The sequence below is a fragment of the Coregonus clupeaformis genome, chromosome 19 (genome assembly GCF_020615455.1).
Source record: "Coregonus clupeaformis isolate EN_2021a chromosome 19, ASM2061545v1, whole genome shotgun sequence".
Lineage (NCBI taxonomy): Eukaryota > Metazoa > Chordata > Actinopteri > Salmoniformes > Salmonidae > Coregonus > Coregonus clupeaformis.
Window position 1 is genome coordinate 13,798,125 of NC_059210.1, and position 17,866 is coordinate 13,815,990.

At 43.8% G+C, this 17,866-nt stretch overlaps 3 protein-coding genes across 3 annotated transcripts in view; 1 reads left to right on the forward strand and 2 right to left on the reverse strand.

The window, feature by feature from the left end:
* The first annotated feature begins 275 nt into the window (after positions 1-275).
* On the forward strand, positions 276-8,145 carry cep41 (centrosomal protein 41). Its single transcript, XM_041837042.2, has 11 exons — positions 276-470; positions 1,105-1,168; positions 2,787-2,834; positions 4,330-4,391; positions 4,527-4,596; positions 5,291-5,411; positions 6,190-6,359; positions 6,516-6,583; positions 6,759-6,873; positions 6,989-7,204; positions 7,910-8,145. The coding sequence occupies exons 1-11, from the start codon at positions 438-440 to the stop codon at positions 8,035-8,037; spliced, it is 1,095 nt and encodes a 364-aa protein (XP_041692976.1). The 5' UTR covers positions 276-437; the 3' UTR covers positions 8,038-8,145.
* A 776-nt stretch (positions 8,146-8,921) lies between these two features.
* LOC121531673 (carboxypeptidase A1-like) lies at positions 8,922-13,658 on the reverse strand. The gene is made up of 11 exons (XM_041837041.1): positions 13,498-13,658; positions 13,083-13,164; positions 12,680-12,814; positions 12,383-12,487; positions 12,083-12,184; positions 11,883-11,984; positions 11,334-11,444; positions 11,078-11,168; positions 10,446-10,645; positions 10,104-10,188; positions 8,922-9,979 (listed from the first exon to the last, which is right to left on the reverse strand). Exons 1-11 carry the CDS (start codon positions 13,560-13,562, stop codon positions 9,792-9,794), a joined length of 1,266 nt encoding a protein of 421 aa, XP_041692975.1. The 5' UTR covers positions 13,563-13,658; the 3' UTR covers positions 8,922-9,791.
* A 1,091-nt stretch (positions 13,659-14,749) lies between these two features.
* Positions 14,750-17,866, reverse strand: part of cpa5 (carboxypeptidase A5) — a 22,572-nt gene continuing 19,455 nt past the window's right edge. The window contains exons 5-11 of the mRNA XM_041837040.1: positions 16,986-17,087; positions 16,651-16,752; positions 16,398-16,508; positions 15,936-16,026; positions 15,509-15,708; positions 15,255-15,339; positions 14,750-15,031 (exon numbers count right to left, since the gene is read on the reverse strand). Of these exons, the coding sequence (XP_041692974.1) occupies positions 14,844-15,031; positions 15,255-15,339; positions 15,509-15,708; positions 15,936-16,026; positions 16,398-16,508; positions 16,651-16,752; positions 16,986-17,087 (879 nt within the window). The 3' untranslated portion in view covers positions 14,750-14,843. The remainder of the gene's footprint in view (positions 15,032-15,254; positions 15,340-15,508; positions 15,709-15,935; positions 16,027-16,397; positions 16,509-16,650; positions 16,753-16,985; positions 17,088-17,866) is intronic.

Consider the following 17,866-nt stretch of genomic DNA (forward strand, 5'->3'; position numbering starts at 1 on the left):
CCCACTTCGTCAGACTTTGCTAGTCGAGTGCGGATACGCTGATCAGCTAATTTTTTATCAAAATACAGACACTAGTTTGGCTCGTTCGGTTAACGTTAATCCATACCGCAGAAGCCTGGGTTAAATCAGTTAAATATGAGTGAAGTTGTTGTTAATTAATTGCTACTAGCAAGAGCTATAATAAGAACTAGCAACTCTAGATTTAGGAGAGAAATGCCGCACATCTACAAGGCCAACAGCCGCAAGAAAAAGAAAGAACCGGGGAGGAGCTAAGCGTATTCTGCTGCTAAGCAACTACATCAAACTATGGAACGGTAGAAACCTACATGGTTAAAACAGCGTCATTGATTGGGTAATGATCGCTCTCGGCTCAATCAGCGCCAAGTTTGTTAAACTTGGAACTTTGTGTTTGGTTATTCTGTATTCCGTTTGAAAATATGTCGACCAAGAGCAGCATCGGCAACACGGAGGTAAATATAGCTAGCTAGCTAACACGATTATTTATCGTCCACGTTTTAGAGAGTTTTACATTTAACAGCCCAGGTTGGTGTGTGGCAATGGTACTGTTAGCTATCAAGACATTGTCAAGCCAGCAGTGTTTCTGTTGCGCAGTAACGTTAACCCCTTCTGTTGTGTGTAACGATATTAGCTAGCTACAGTAGTTGATTGAGGAAAATGTTACATAACTATTTTTGCTATCATAGCTAGCTAGATCTTCAGTCATCAAATTAGCTAGCTAACGTTAGCATGTTAGACTTCCTAAACGTGTATTTTTAATTAGCTAACGTTAGGTCGTTTGCTTTGTTGACTTGACAGACACCCTTCATAAACATGTACTAAACATGGAAGGGTTTGACCACAGATAAAACAAGGAATCTTTGTTATGACTATGACAGAACAGTTCAGCTGCTGTAGTAGAGGACTGCTTTGTCCAGTGGCAGACATTGCTAACTAGAGTTAGCTAGGCCTTTATGCAGGATTTCTCCAGTGATCTCCATGGGTAATGTAATGTGCCTAATGTTTTCTACAGCTTGGTAAAAAAGGAAGTAGCTACCATGACAGCACAGCAAATCACCGTTTTTTTGTGTATTCCCAATCTCACAGTACATGAAAAGGAGAATACCTCAGAACCCCAAATATCAACATGTGAGGACAAGGCTGGACACAGGTATTATTCCACAACTCAGGTTATTCAAGTGTTATAGCCTTGGCTACCAGTGCCAAATGACTCAGCAATGCATCATATTTATTGACATATTTATCAGTATATTGTATTGATGTATATAAATTTAGCAAAAAAAGAAACGTCCTCTCACTGTCAACTGTGTTTATTTTCAGCAAACTTAACATGTGTAAATATTTGTATGAACATAAGATTCAACAACTGAGACATAAACGGAACAAGTTCCACAGACATGTGACTAACATAAATTGAAAAATGTGTCCCTGAACAAAGGGGGGGGTCAAAAGTAACAGTCAGTATATGGTGTGGCCACCAGCTGCATTAAGTACTGCAGTGCATCTCCTCCTCATGGACTGCACCAGATTTGATCTTCCACCAAGGCACCTGCAAGTTCCTGGACATTTCTGGGGGGGAATGGCCCTAGCCCTCACCCTCCGATACAACAGGTCCCAGACGTGCTCAATGGGATTGAGATCCGGGCTCTTCGCTGGCCATGGCAGAACACTGACCTTCCTGTCTTGCAGGAAATCACGCACAGAATGAGCAGTATGGCTGGAGGCATTGTCATGCTGGAGGGTCATGTCAGGATGAGCCTGCAGGAAGGGTACCACATGAGGGAGGAGGATGTCTTCCCTGTAACGCACAGCGTTGAGATTGCCTGCAATGACAACAAGCTCAGTCCGATGATGCTGTGACACACCGCCCCTGACCATGACGGACCCTCCACCTCCAAATCGATCCCGCTCCAGAGTACAGGCCTAGGTGTAATTCTCATTCCTTCGACGATAAACGCGAATCCGACCATCACCCCTGGTGAGACAAAACCGCGACTCGTCAGTGAAGAGCACTTTTTGCCAGTCCCGTCCAGCAACGGTGGGTTTGTGCCCATAGGTGACTTTGTTGCCGGTGATGTCTGGTGAGGACCTGCCTTACAACAGGCCTACAAGCCCTCAGTCCAGCCTCTCTCAGCCTATTGCGGACAGTCTGAGCACTGATGGACGGATTGTGCGTTCCTGGTGTAACTCGGGCAGTTGTTGTTGCCATCCTGTACCTGTCCCACAAGTGTGATGTTCGGATGTACCGATCCTGTGCAGGTGTTGTTACATGTGGTCTGCCACTGCGAGGACAATCAGCTGGCCGTCCTGTCTCCCTGTAGCGCTGTTTAGGCGTCTCACAGTACGGACATTGCAATTTATTGCCCTGGCCACATCTGCAGTCCTCATGCCTCCTTGCAGCATGCCTAAGGCCCGTTCACGCAGATGAGCAGGGACCCTGGGCATCTTTCTTTTGGTGTTTTTCAGAGTCAGTCAAAAGGCCTCTTTAGTGTCCTAAGTTTTCATAACTGTGACCTTAATTGCCTACCGTCTGTAAGCTGTTAGTGTCTTAATGACCGTTCCACAGGTGCATGTTCATTAATTGTTCATGGTTCATTGAACAAGCATGGGAAACAGTGTTTAAACCCTTTACAATGAAGATCTGTGAAGTTATTTGGATTTTTACAAATTATCTTTGAAGAGGGTCCTGAAAAAGGGACGTTTCTTTTTTTGCTGAGTTTAGAATCTTTGCTTATCGTCAATGTTGTGAAACCTGTTGTCATTTATAGGATGCAGCCTGACGAAGTATGTGGAGAGGCTTGAGGAGATAAAGAAAAGTAAGTTGCATTTTATTACAGACGTCTGAGATTGGGTCAGGGCAGTTAAGAAATCTCAACTCTTGAGTGTCAACAAGTGTGGGCGTACTGGAGTTCCCACTACATCGAGTCGCTGTCAGTCGATACTTGTAAACATAAAAAATATTACCTTGTACCTATGTTTGTCCTGTGTAAAGTCTGGCCTTTCTTAGTTTGCTGAAATCCATACTTTTTTATCCAAAGTTTTGGTGCCATTTTTAGAGCAACGGAAACGTTGGAGCTGTCGGTGGTTGTATTTCACAAAAGTTGTATTAAAAAGTATGCATTTCAGCAAACAAAGGAAGGCCTGACTTTACACAAAACAAACATAGGTACACTGTAGGGGTTTAAGATTTTACATTTTTACAAGTATCGACTGACAGCGACTCGACGTAGTCAGCGCTCCAGTCCGCCCACACTCTTCATCACTCAACTCCCCACTGGGCAAAAACTGTTTGTGTTTCCACATAATTTCAACAAAATAATTCAATGCGATGATGTTGACTCAATGTGGGAAACTGATTGGATTTGCAAAAAGTCATTTTTTACAGCCAACTTTTAACCTAAATCCAATGACATGGTGAAATGTTTTGTTAATTTTACGTTTAATTCAAGTTGGTTGACAACTCAATCAAATGTAAATCAAAACTAGATGTTGAAATGATGTCTTTGTCCAGTGGGTCCCTTGAGAGTTGTTATTCAACAGGTGTACCTGCATTTTGTCCCTTTTACTTAAACAAGGAACAGTGGACAGTGTTGGGCTACTTGAGTTGGGGAGGGGGGGGGTGCAACTAAGCATTTTCTGTCTTGAAGAACAGTTGTGGTCGACTTATCAGGTTCTGATTGGTGTTTCAGTTCATGCACTTCCAGGGGTAAACCGGAGAAGCCCTGTCCTACTGATATTTTACAACATGGGGACCGGGGCTACCTGAGTGAATAAGGACTTTGTCTGCTGTGGCCATTTTGTTTCTGGCTTTTCCGATTTCTCAGGGATAAGCAACACTGATTCCTTCGTTCGGCAGTGGGCGTTTGTGTTGTTGTTCACAATAATGTCTCTGTCAGGGCTGATGTAGGAGGTATTAGGCTACATTGTGCGGGTGCCAACAGGGGCTTTTGACAGAGAGAGAGGATGGTGTGATAGTCAGGTCACACCTTGGGTCACTCTGAGTGCCAATGTTAAAAGAGGGCTGAGCAGCCAGTATTGAGCACAGGTGTCTTACCATCTCTCCCAGAGCAGTAACGTTATGGAGATGGACACAGTAGAGTTGAGATTTAGTGATATGTTGGGACAGGGGGAGGATGAGCAAAGGGCTGACATGCATGACCAAGGTGAGATTGACTGGTGAGGGGCCTGAGATTGACTGGTGTCTGTAGAAATTGACTTGGTACTTGTAGTTGTAAGAGAAAATCCTCAGGGTTTCTCCATGTCTTTTGTTCTCTCACTATTTTGAGAGAAACTGATAATCTGTTTGATTAGATTACAGGTACAGAAAGGATGAACTCTTCAAAAGGCTTAAAGTTACAACATTTGCACAGTTGGTGAGTTAAACATATTATTAGGTCAGTGATGGCAAAGACATACTTGTATGTTCTTTATTCTCAGTTGCATCTGCTTTGTGGAATTAGCCTACATGTTATTCAATCACTTGTTGATCTTATAATTTTTTTCATCAGGTAATTCAGGTAGCATCAGTTTCGGACCTAAACGAAAGTATGAGTGATGGCGAAACACCAAGGCTGGAAGGTAAGAAGATTTGGTCTTTGACAAATAGGGCACTATTTATGTTTTGCACCATTATCGATTTGATCTGGAGCCCCAGTTTACATTTAAATTAACAGAGAATTCCCATCTGCTCTGTCAGTCAAATCAAAATGTTATTCGTAAACAACCGGCGTAAATTAGCAGTGAATGCTTACTTACGGGACCTTTTTCAACCATGCAGAGTTAAAGATATAAAATGGAAATAGTGACACCAGTACTGAGTCGATGTGCAGGGATATGAAGTAATTGAGGTAGCTATGTACAGTACATATAGGTAGGGGTAAAGTCACTAGGCAACAGGATAGATAATAGACAGTAGCAGCAGCAGCGGGTAGCCATTTGATTAGCTATTTAGCAGTCTTATTTGGGGATAGAAGCTGTTCAGGGTCCTGTTGGTTCCAGACTTGGTGCACTGGTACCGCTTGCCATGCGGTAGCAGAGAGAACAGTCAATGGCTTGGGTGGCTGTAGTCTTTGACCATTTTTGGGGCTTCCTCGGACACCGCCTGCTATAGAGGTCCTGGATGGCAGGAAGCACGGCCCCAGTGATGTACTGGGCCTTACGCACTACTCTCTGTAGTGCCTTGCGGTCGGGTGCCTTGCAGTTGGTTTTAATGAACATTGAGGCAGTACTTTAACTGTACAGGAACATCTCTATGCTTTATTTCCACCTGAAGCCGACATGGAGCGTCTGTCTGAGCAGACCAACAGTTCCCCCCTGCCCACGCCCGCTCAGTTCATCGACAACAACAATGACGCGGGGGACGCTGGCTACTCCCCCAGGTCCACGCTTCAAAGGTAACGCTCAGCACCCCACTTTGAACAGCATCACACACACACCAGGATTTTCCATTTTCCCCAACAACGACTCACACACCTGTTCTCAATATGACCTCCACTGATGCATAGTCTCGCTCACACTTGCACAACTATAAGCCCACATACATAACCACAACCCATAACCACAACATACATAACCACAACCACAACATACATAACCACAACATACATAACCACAACATACATAACCACAACATACATAACCACAACATACATAACCACAACATACATAACCACAACCCATAACCCCAGGCATAGCTGTAACTCTATCCCTCTCAGCATTCAACCCACACATCTATCTGAATATCCCAGCAGAGTTTTCTCCCCCTGACAACCCTGCCACACCTTCATTGTGTAGCAGCCTTTTCCCTGGGGCCCAAGCTCCTTGCCCCCTCACTAGAACAGAATACTGTAACTCTATCGCCTCAGCGGGGGCCCAAGCTGGGGCCTCCCTAAAAGCAGGGCATTAGATCACCTTCACTTGGGGGGAGTAGGGCAGTACAACGGCAAGCTAAACCTCCACAGCCTGGCGAAGGTGACAGAGTTGGCATTCCACAGAGTTGAGCTCAGTTCCATTTGGAATACTGTAACTAATGATTGCAATGTCACAGACATTATAAAATGAAAGTTATACAATTCTCACAATATTTTGAGTTGGAAGATTTGGCGTTTTTTCACATACACGGGTCAGGGACACTTTTTCTGTATAACCTGTCACTTTGAACTCTCACTACAGTGTAATAAGCGGAGTGGGAGAGCTGGACCTGGATAAGAACGGTCAGAAGACAGTGACTCTGACAACTGTGTCCAGCCCTCGGCTTCCAGACGGACCCTACCCAGACTGCCCCTACCTGCTGCTGGACGTCAGGGACAGAGAGCAGTACGACCAGTGTCACATCATCAGCGGTAGGGAGACCATAGAAGTACAATTAATAGAATTCTGACCATAGAAATAGAATTCCAGACATAGAATTCTGACTCTAGAAATATAATTTAATGGAATTATTTTCACCCCAATGTAATACTGTACATATTTGTGACATCTCCAAAAAAAATCCTCAGCATACAGTTACCCCATCGCAACCCTCTCAAGAACAATGAATCCCTACACCAAGGAGGTGCTGGATTATGTATCCTTCCACCAAAACAAATAACACTGTATTATTGTTCCATAACTCACATTATCAGGCAATCTGAAATGGGTCTATACACACTAGTAAAATATCCATATACTGTACAGGTTTGAATATTCATTTGCTTGCTTCACTGTTGTACTGTGATCCCCTTAATCTTGACCCTATGTAGAAAAACGTTTTGGGTAAGATCATAATCGTATATGATGAGGATGAGAGGGTGGCTGCCCAGGCAGCCACCGCCATGTGTGAGCGGGGCTTCGAGAACCTCTTCATGCTATCTGGAGGTCAGTTGATTATGTATTGTGGGCAATTAATAGCTCAAGTGGAAGCTTTGGAATCAGTGCAATATCACACTCCCATTTAAAGCAATGTTAAACTCACTGACTATCACCCCCCCAGGCCTGAAGGTGATTGCTCAGAAGTTTCCAGAGGGGATGACAACAGGCACCATCCCGGTGTCGTGCCTCCCGTCTCCCACGGCGACAGCAGGCAGGAAGCGCTACACCCACAGACAGGTGTTCATGCCAGCCGACAGGAAGTGGAGGTTCACCTCAGACGACATGGCCAACATCCAGGCACACTTGGAGGAGATGCTCGTTCCCTCGGACACCAACAGTAAGGCACATTTAACAGCTAACAGGCTCACAGCAAAGACCATTTCGACTCCAATGGGAAGGCCACACTAACAGCGAACTGACTCCAACAGGAAAGCGTCACTCCCTGATCTGTTGCATTGGGCAGTAACAACAACCTACCAGTAGATGGTGATAACATGTAGAAAAAGTCAACAGCTGGGATGGCTCTAGTGTTTTGGGAGTCCTAAGCAAGATTTGAGAAATGTACGTTTTACAGCTAATTTCCTGCAATTCTACACATTTTGCCATGACTTATGCCTTGTAATATGGTATATGAGTGAGAATGACTAACAAAATCAATGGGGGGCCCCTGGAGGTCAGGGCCCTTGGCTCGTGCCCTGCGTGCCCGGTCTGTATTTGGCCATTATTGCTACAAGTTTAGATCGCTGGCTAGACTAACTACCAATCAAAAAATTGTTAGCTGACATGGCTAATTTAGTGACTGACATAACAAGAGAAACTGCTGTATGATGCATAACCAAGTATTCTACAATTCCTAAGCGACCAGTTATGCCTGGAGCCAGCCCTGTTGGGGTGTGTAGGCTTTTGTTCCAGCCCTAAACACCCCATTAGCTCCAATTGTTGGCCACCCTTGGAAATGACATAGAGAATGATTTTCTGAAAGCTTACTGTTATTTTTGATAGATGTGTGACTGTCTCTATGTTCTGTGTGTGTGTTTTCCAGGCCGTCTCAGCAGCCGCATGTCCACCAGCAGTGCCCAGTCCAAAGCGTCCAGCGCTCGCAGTGTACGCACATCCTCTCTGGCCGGCTCTGAAACCGCCAGATCCCAGAGCAGCCGACCGTGGAAATAACCCTCAGCCTTAACCCAAATAAAGTCTACTTATTTCACTACCACCACCCATGTGCCCTTCTGTAAAAGGGGCACCCACCAAACCCCCAACTATGCCCCCCCCCCCCCCCAGGGGTGCCCAACTCTAGTTCTCAAGGGCCCAAGTCTCCCTGGTGTAATTAGGTCCTCGAGGACCAGAGTTGTGCAGCTCTGCCTTATGCCTTTGGGCCTGTAAAAAGGCTCTGCTTTATTGTAGGATAATAGGAATTGGTGTGTTGATTTGAATTTGTTGCTCAATGAATATAAAAAATGTCATTAGTGATCGTAAGGTGAGAATTTATGGATTTGCTTTGCTCTCAATTATCGTTACCTCGCAGATGTTGCTTTCCTAAAATTACTTGTGTTCCGTTCACGCTCTGGCTCTGTCTATCTGCGTGTGATGTCTGTCATTGGTTTTTAGCAATCAGCCATTCCAGTCATTGATCTTGTCGATCTCCTTCATCAACCCTCATTAACTTAAGGTCATTTGACTTGGTACCACGGTACAAAAATTATGTCCCATATGCTTTGTTGTACGTTCCAAATAACCAGAAGTGATGATTGTTGTGCAGGGCCTTCTCAGAAAATATTAATAGAACGCTATAAGGATCATGTATTATGTATCACAGATCATCTAAATGCCTTTGTACAAAAGTATACATATGGAAACGCTAATTATTTGGTACGTGGTGCGTTCTCTATTTTAAACGGTGAAAGAAGATGTGCTATTTTTGATGTGATATGTTTTCTCTGTCTAAGGGGAACAGCCTTTGGAAAATTGGGATAATATAATAATATGCCATTTAGCAGACGCTTTTATCCAAAGCAACTTACAGTCATGCGTGCATAAATGTTTGTGTATGGATGGTCCCGGGAATCGAACCCACTACCCTGGCGTTACAAGCGCCGTGCTCTACCAGCTGAGCTACAGAGGACCACATGTAATATGAAGTGAGAGGCTCAGAAGCACTACATGTTTGTGTGTGTGTTCTCATAAGATTTGGTGAAGGCATATGTCATGCAGCCTATGATGAAGCATCATCATGGTGGAGGAGGGCATTATGGGATGGTAGTCATGGTTACCCCAAGAGGAGCACCTTGATACGTCCGATTCACGTGAAAATGTGAAACAGTATTTGTCCTTTATGATGTTGTAAACTTTGTTGTATTTTCTTTGTTGGCTATTTTTGAGGTGAAGATAAATTGCAGGGTCTTTTTAAAAAGTGCATTTACTGTAAAAAGTGGGCTTTTGAGGAGTGCAATACCTTTCTGAGGCTGAAGTCTGGCCTGTTTGTGTGTGTGAACCAGATGCAAGAAGCCTGTCATTTCAACTCCTGACAATAAACACATTAGCTCTGTCCATTACGCTCCATCCATTAAACTGGTTGATCTCAGTTTAGTTTTTTTATATTAAATAAAACGCACAATGTATATTCTGATGCGAACTGGTCATTTTGTTGAGCCTTTTTTATGTCACGTAGTGTTTGAAAACGTGAATTAAATGAACTAGACAACAGAAGACCGAAGGTCTCACGTATTCATTAATTGGTCCATTTTACTGACATGATTTCTAGTGCACTCTTGTGGACTTCATGGTATCATCAGCTTGAGCTAGATACTGAATATCTACAACAGTACAGACAAGCATAACTTTGTTTTACACAGGCGTTCACATGATCGTATCATAGAGATATATATATATAAATATACACAATTGTAGATGTCATGGTGACCCCTCTAGTTGGTGTTGTCCTTGGTGTGCTCCATGATGGCCATCAGAGCCAGCCAAGCCTCCTTGGCTGTAGGAAGGATCTGATTGGCTGGCAGGATGAAACCATAGCGACCAGTGTCTCTCAGCTCGAAGGTGTAGGAGTATTTGATGCCTTGGTTGTAGGACCAGTCAATAGTGATGCCACTGGCTCGGTCTAATGGAAGATAAGCACATTATTTGTATACGTTGTTCCTGTATTAGACCTTGTTGTGGCTGTATTGAGCCTAAGAAGTAGCCTTTCATGTATTTTTTGTGAAAGTGAGTGGCCTGTCACTTACATATGGTGGTCATAACGCTGCCGTATCTGTAGGAGGTTCCATACAGGGTAGCCAGGTCAGTGATGGCCTTCCTAGCCAGGTCGTGCTGTGGGTGAAATGTAAAATAACGTCAAGAGACCTGTACAGCTTTTGACAATTTAAGGTCATGTTCGATGGCAAAACGTTTCCTTTTTGTGTATACTGAGCTTGACCTTGAATTGACCTGTCAAAGGCCTTAAGCAAAACCAGTTGTACCCTGTTTGATGATATAAAGTGCATTATTGCCTCACAAACAAAAGACAAATGACTGAGACATGGCTAACGGTCAAGGGAAGGTAGGAAGACTGTCTCTGCCAGACTCACCAGTTCTCTCTGGTCCTTGCAGGGGGTTGCAGTGTAGCCATAGGGGTACATGATCCTCTGGGAGTAGCTGTGGATGTCGATGAAGGCCTTCAGGTTGCCATGAGACTTGACAAAGTCCACGATGGACTTGACCTCAGACTCCGAGTGAGCCTTGGGCCCGCGGTAAGTCTGATCGCATGGGTTACTGCTAGAGCCGGCGGCTAGGGAAACAGAGTGGAATACAACCAACATCACGCCAGGGACAGTCCAACCACAACATTGACACACTTCCTTTGAAACTGTAAGTCACCATAGGGGAGGAGATCATTTTCTCAACAACAAAAAAACACAACAACGTATTTAATCCTGACAATTAAATAAGGCAGCATCCTGGGGACCCCAAGGGGTGCACATTTAGTTTTTTTGCCCGAACACTACACAACTGTTTCAAATAATCAAAGCTTGATGATGAGTTGATAATTTGAATCAGTTGTGTAGTGCTAGGGCAAAAAACTAAATTGCACCCCTTGGGGTCCCCAGGACCGGGTTTGGGAAAGGCTGTAGTAAGACAAACTTTTTCGTGGACAGTTTATGCAATTTTAAACAGAATGTGTTGAGCATCGTTCAAGAAGCCGATAGAAGACATAGCTTACTTCCAAAACCAGCATCCCAGTTCCTGTTGAGGTCAGTTCCATCACAGGAAGAGCCAGGGTTGGGCTTCCTGCTCTTACGCCACATACGGTTCTGTGGAACATGCAAGGTCAACATATTCAATGGTTTGGTAAGACTCCATGCGCATTCACTCTAGCTGACACGGAATGAATGAATGAAGCATCAGATCTGCCATTACAGAGGATTAGTGGATGGCTTAGTAATAATAAAGACCCATTTCTGATGTTAGGAACTCACAGTATTGTGGGTGTAGTAGTAGCCATCTGGGTTGGTCACAATCTCCAGGAAGATATCCATGTTGTCCAGAATGGCAGTGAGTGTGGCGTCACGTCCGTAGTCAGTCACAATCTGGTGGTCATTGAAACAGAAAGATCTATGCACATTATCATACTGAACAGAGAATACCTGGGCTCATGGGAGCGCCACTTTTGACACCAATGTAGCAACCTGTGGGAGTAGGAACGTCCCCATGGGTATTCAGAAGCGGAATTGCCCAAGATGGATACAAAGAGACTTAACTCCCTTCATGAGGCACTTATGAGCCCTGGGGTTGGATTCCTCTACATGAGTTACAAGCCAAACTCCAGTTTGCTTTTAAGCATAGCAAATATACTCTAATGACCCCCTAGCCTTCATAACAAATATATTGCAATGACCCTATAGCCTTCATTACACTATATTTGCTATTCTTAGCAGCAAACTGGAGTTTGCATTGTGACTCATGAGCATGTGGGAAATCCAACCCAGGGGCTCTGACTGGAAGGAACGAGACTAGAAAATGATCACCTTCTTGGCGAACCAGGTGCCACTAGCCTGAGTGATCCATTCTCTGGAGTGGATTCCAGTGTTAATCCAGATGCCACGACGGTTGGTGCCACCAGTGCTAAACTATGTGAGAGAGAAGGGGAGTATTAACTTTTTCAGTTGCAAAGAAAATCCATGATAATCTTAAAACACCAAAAAAGTATTGAAAACGGATTACTTACTTTGAGCACATTCAGAGGGCGGCCCTCATAGCTCTGACCAATCACGATCTTGCTGACCAGGTTGGGGTTCTCAGCCACCAGCATGTCCTGGAAACTGTAGATCTGGAGAGAGAGAGAGCGAGAGAGAAAGAGATAGAGAGAGAGAGTGAGAGAGAAATAATCTTTCATTTGAACAAAAGAGCTCTGAGGACTGGAGTTTTAAAACAGGCCTGATATCATTGTTGTGACAGTGTTATGGCAGACGTTATAATAGCTGCTAAGGAAGAACAGGCTGTCCTGACTGTGTTATTGGGTACTAACCTCGTCCCCGCTGTGGTAGTTGCTGTAGTTGTAGTCATCTGTGGTTCTGGGCTCAGCGGCTCGTGCAGCAATCAGCCTCTGCTCCTTCTCCTTGTCCAACATAACCTGAGAGACAAGGGGCAAAAGGTTTCATTTTGCTGATCGCTCTCCTTGGTTCTTTCAAGGATGATTAGATCTCAGGGGGATAACTTTGGTGGCACCATAGTCTGTCCACGTATTACTTTAAGAATAATAATGACTGAAGAGAGGCAGATGAGCTCTCTTTCCTCCCCAGATGAGAAAGGTGTCCTACTTTACCTGCAGGTCCTTGATCATAACGGAGTACGGGATGTCTTCAGTCTCCAGGAAGGCCTTGACAGTCTGCAGGCTGGTGAAGGGAACTCTGATGTCCACAGGAGTGGAGAGGTCAGTGGGCTCCATCCACACATCCAGCTGGGACATAAGAGAGGGGAGATGAGGAAGGAGAGAGCAGGGAGGAGAGAGAAGGGAGGAGAGAGGATGGAGGAGGGAGGAGAGAGAAAGGAGGAAAGGAACATGCAGGTGAACACAAGGGAAAATAGAAAATTGACTGAATATGCATTATACAGTATGAGGGAGTCTGTTCTGTTCTATGATTGTTTTCCTCTGAAATTCGTATTTATTTATAAGAAGTACATTAATCACATTATCTCATAGGATGATCACTGTTATCATGCCCAACCTGGAGATGTTCCATCTCAGCCATTTCCTTCAGGAGAGAGTGCTGGAATGTATCCTTCCCAGTGATACGAAGCACCTGGTGCCTGTAAAGATATTACAACGATGTTATCGTCCCTAATAATTCTAATAAAGAGATGGGAGAATTCCCTAATAATTCTAATAAAGAGATGGGAGAATTCCCTAATAATTCTAATAAAGAGATGGGAGAATCTTATAAAAAGAGAAAGGGTGTTTAATCAATTTCCGACAATCATGTCATTACCCTCTGCTCAGCAACCACTGCTGTACCAAACACGTTTCAATCATTTAATCAGTAAATCAACCAGTCAATCAATCAAATGTATTTATAAAGCCCTTTTTACATCAGCAGTTGTCACAAAGTGCTTTCTTTTCAGTACTGTTTGATGATCACTCACCCCTCAAAGGTTTCCTTGCCGATAACGGCCACAGACAGCGCAGCAAAGATGAGCAGCCCCTTCATCGTACCTAATACAGTAAAGCCAGTCAGAGTCACACACCCTGCCCAGCACTTTTGACCTTGGTTAGTAAGTTGATGTTTTCTTCTTCAGGTGTTTTCTCCTTCTGTTCTGTTTCCCACACTGACTCTGATGTAACACTGATGGTGTGTATTTGTGGAGCAGATTCTCAGAAGTTGAATAAAAATGGACAGACCAGATTTTCTAGTTTTTATCCTCCCGTTCCAGTGTTTGTATCTCTACACTGTAAACGTTATGACCCAAAGGGTTGCCGCAACCCTTTTTGAGAACTGAGTCAGAGAGTCTATTTGAGCATATACTGTATGCTCACATGAAACAAAATAAGGTGATGAGGAATAAGTCAACAAAGGCTGCGTTTACACAGGCAGCCCAATTCAGATCTTTTCCCACTCATAATTGGTATTTTCATCAATGAGACCAGTTATTTTGCCCATAATTGGGCAAAAGATCAGAATTGGTCTGCCTGTGTAAACACAGATTTAAGACTTACATCAAACAGCATCCCACATGTCCGACATGTCTCCTTTAAAGACATACATCTGTCACAGATTATTTGCAGTTTATCTAACAAGCGAACTAATACAAACCACCATACATGTACATTCAACTAGGTGAAATGGGTTTCCAATGGGTTAATCACACCAATTACCCTTCTAAAGCACATGACCTGGGCAACCCTGCTGTACCTCTTTAGGTATTTGAAAGGCCACAAGCCTTAGAGATAGAGAGACACCAAAACCGCTTTATATGTCACATCACTCCCTATAAATATTTGCCACGTCCATATTTCCCACACCCAAAGGATGCTTATTTTCATTGGGAAGACCATAGCCAATTTTCTGGCATGGGCACCCTATGTGACAGATACACATAAACAACTTATGCGACCCACAATTATACAACATATTAACTTTACATTTTTCATTGTTGGAATCACTAAGTTGTCCAGTAGCAGTTCATTGAATTGGGAATATGAAGAATACAAAATACAGTTGTTATCCTTACTTTAAAAAGTGTCAAATTTTGAAATTGAATGCTGTACTCTCTATGGACTAGTGTTCTTTTTTATTGTAATACATTATAATGACTATGTTAAGACCTTCAACCATAACAACCTTTCTCTTTGCTTAATTTCGACGTCACATCAAGTAAAATGAAATAGAAGACAAAATCAGGTATAACAGTTTAATTTTATTGCTCTGTTTGTGGCCTGTAAACAGCCTTAGTGGATCCACAGCGTCCAGTAGATTGTCATGGTGACCCCTCTAGTTGGTGTTGTCCTTGGTGTGCTCCATGATGGCCATCAGAGCCAGCCAAGTCTCCTTGGCATTAGGGAGGATCTGATTGGCTGGCAGGATGAAACCATAGCGACCGGTGTCTCTCAGCTCGAAGGTGTAGGAGTACTTGATGCCCTGGTTGTAGGTCCAGTCAACAGTGGTACCACTAGCCTGGTCTGAAAATGACAAGAAAGAAGAGAATAGACAATCGTTTCTGTATTTATTTCACGGAGTATGTACGAGTATACAAACCCTAAGCTAAGAATATTGTAATGACTTTGGTTATATTATACAGATGGGGTGTGCTCATGTTGACAGAACATGCTGGACCACATTGGAATGGCATGGGATGGGAGCCATTAAAGCAGTGAAAAGGTTTAGCCGGTGTTTGACACTTACAGATGGTGTTGATGATACTGCCGTATCTGTAGGAGGTTCCGTACAGGGAAGCCAGGTCAGTGATAGCCTTCATGGCCAGGTCGTGCTGTGAGAAGATAATAATAGTCATGTAAAAGTACCATGCTGGCGTCACCCATCCTCCGGTGAGGCCACATATGGTAAAGAATGCAGGCTGGGCACTCCCTAGTGGAACAGATGCCACAAGTTGTTACTAGACATGTCAAAGACAACTAGTTGATGGATGCTGGACTGACCAGTTCACTCTGGTCCTTGCAGGGGGTCTTGGTGTAACCGTAGGGGTAGAGGAGCATCTGGGAGTAGGAATGGATGGACACAAAGGCCTTCAGGTTGCCGTGAGACTTTACAAAGTCCACGATGGACTTGACCTCAGACTCAGAGTGAGCCTCGGGTCCGCGGTAAGTCTCAGAGCAGGGACTGCCACTGGAGCCGGGCTCTACCAAAGACCAAAGAGGAGACAAAATCGTAAAAAAATATTTGTGCCCAACTAAACAACAACAACAATGCACATTTTCCACAGTAAAATACTATCTCACCAAGGGGAAGGAAATACCATTTTATTTGACAAAAACTTTAGATTTGGTATTCAATTTGTGACCTCTGAATCTATTGTATTTGAATATAAAGTGTTTTGCAACATTCAAGTGACAAGGAAAAGTATACCTCCGAAACCAGCATCCCAGTTCCTGTTGGGGTCAGTTCCAACACAGGAAGAGCCAGGGTTGGGCTTCCTGGTCTTACGCCACATACGGTTCTGTGGAACATAAACGGTCATCGTGAATCATGGTTTGTTTGGTTTTGTCTAGTGCATAGCTGTGAGAAGCAGTTGATGATGTCAGAGCGAAGTCAAATGACAAAACAGGATACAACACTGAAACACAGTGAAAGCAAGATTAGATAGATTATATTTGGTATTAGAGATTCAGATCATGCACACATATGTAACTTGTAGTTAGTAATCAAAGAGGATGAGCGTGGCTGTTGTATTCAACTCCCTAGTCTAATATGTGCCCTTTGATCTTGAGAAAAGAGGAGGACAATTGAAATACGGAGATGACATTGTAATCAAAATGTGTGATCAACCTAGAAATGTAAGGACATTTTCTATTGTGATGAGAGACTCACACTATTGTGGGTGTAGTAGTAGCCGTCGGGGTTGGTCACAATCTCCAGGAAGATGTCCATCTTGTCCAGGATGGCGGTGAGGGTGGCGTCACGTCCGTAGTCGGTCACAATCTGGATATGGAAACAGAAAAATTCTATGATAAACCTTAAATCATGACAGCCCATAGAAAGTTAGTCAAAGTGAAAGTGAGACACGTGTAAATGACGAGAGGGAAAAGGTTTAAAGACTGTGGGGGAGAAAACACTGATGCACCTTCTTGGCGAACCAGGTGCCGCTAGCCTGAGTGACCCATTCCCTGGAATGGATTCCTGTGTCAAGCCAGATACCAGGTTTGTTGGTTCCACCAGTACTGAACTAGAAAAGAGAGAAGAAAGGGGGTGTACAGAACACCTACTACAATACTCAAATACTGTAAACTTGATACACATTTAACATGTAACATGTACCAAAAAATGGGGGCTCGTCTGGGATTAGGCAAAAACTATACCTTCACTGACTTTTAGATCTATATTTCACTTGTAAAGAGTACTAGTAAAATGACAAGGCCATAGCAGATAAAAACACGACCACTGTCGTCAGGAACTTACCTTGAGAACATTCAGGGGGCGTCCCTGGTAACTCTGGCCAATCACGATCTTGCTGACCAGATTGGGGTTCTCAACCACCAGCATGTCCTGGAAACTGTAGATCTGAAGGGATATATATATATATATACAGTGGGGGAAAAAAAGTATTTAGTCAGCCACCAATTATGCAAGTTCTCCCACTTAAAAAGATGAGAGAGGCCTGTAATTTTCATCATAGGTACACGTCAACTATGACAGACAAATTGAGAAAGAAAAATCCAGAAAATCACATTGTAGGATTTTTTATGAATTTATTTGCAAATTATGGTGGAAAATAATTATTTGGTCACCTACAAACAAGCAAGATTTCTGGCTCTCACAGACCTGTAACTTCTTCTTTAAGAGGCTCCTCTGTCCTCCACTCGTTACCTGTATTAATGGCACCTGTTTGAACTTGTTATCAGTATAAAAGACACCTGTCCACAACCTCAAACAGTCACACTCCAAACTCCACTATGGCCAAGACCAAAGAGCTGTCAAAGGACACCAGAAACAAAATTGTAGACCTGCACCAGGCTGGGAAGACTGAATCTGCAATAGGTAAGCAGCTTGGTTTGAAGAAATCAACTGTGGGAGCAATTATTAGGAAATGGAAGACATACAAGACCACTGATAATCTCCCTCGATCTGGGGCTCCACGCAAGATCTCACCCCGTGGGGTCAAAATGATCACAAGAACGGTGAGCAAAAATTCCAGAACCACACGGGGGGACCTAGTGAATGACCTGCAGAGAGCTGGGACCAAAGTAACAAAGCCTACCATCAGTAACACACTACGCCGCCAGGGACTCAAATCCTGCAGTGCCAGACGTGTCCCCTGCTTAAGCCAGTACATGTCCAGG

Bases quoted from the DNA above. Each gene is read 5' to 3' on its own strand.
- cep41 (XM_041837042.2), top strand. From the start codon at position 438: ATGTCGACCAAGAGCAGCATCGGCAACACGGAG. The intron at 471-1,104 runs GTAAATATAGCT...CCAATCTCACAG, and splicing joins GCAGCATCGGCAACACGGAG to TACATGAAAAGGAGAATACC. The intron at 6,360-6,515 runs GTAGGGAGACCA...AAAAATCCTCAG, and splicing joins CCAGTGTCACATCATCAGCG to CATACAGTTACCCCATCGCA.
- LOC121531673 (XM_041837041.1), bottom strand. From the start codon at position 13,562: ATGAAGGGGCTGCTCATCTTTGCTGCGCTGTCTGTGGCCGTTATCGGC. The intron at 12,488-12,679 runs GTAAAGTAGGAC...CTTGTCTCTCAG, and splicing joins TTATGATCAAGGACCTGCAG to GTTATGTTGGACAAGGAGAA. The intron at 11,169-11,333 runs GTGAGTTCCTAA...CATGTTCCACAG, and splicing joins ACTACTACACCCACAATACT to AACCGTATGTGGCGTAAGAG.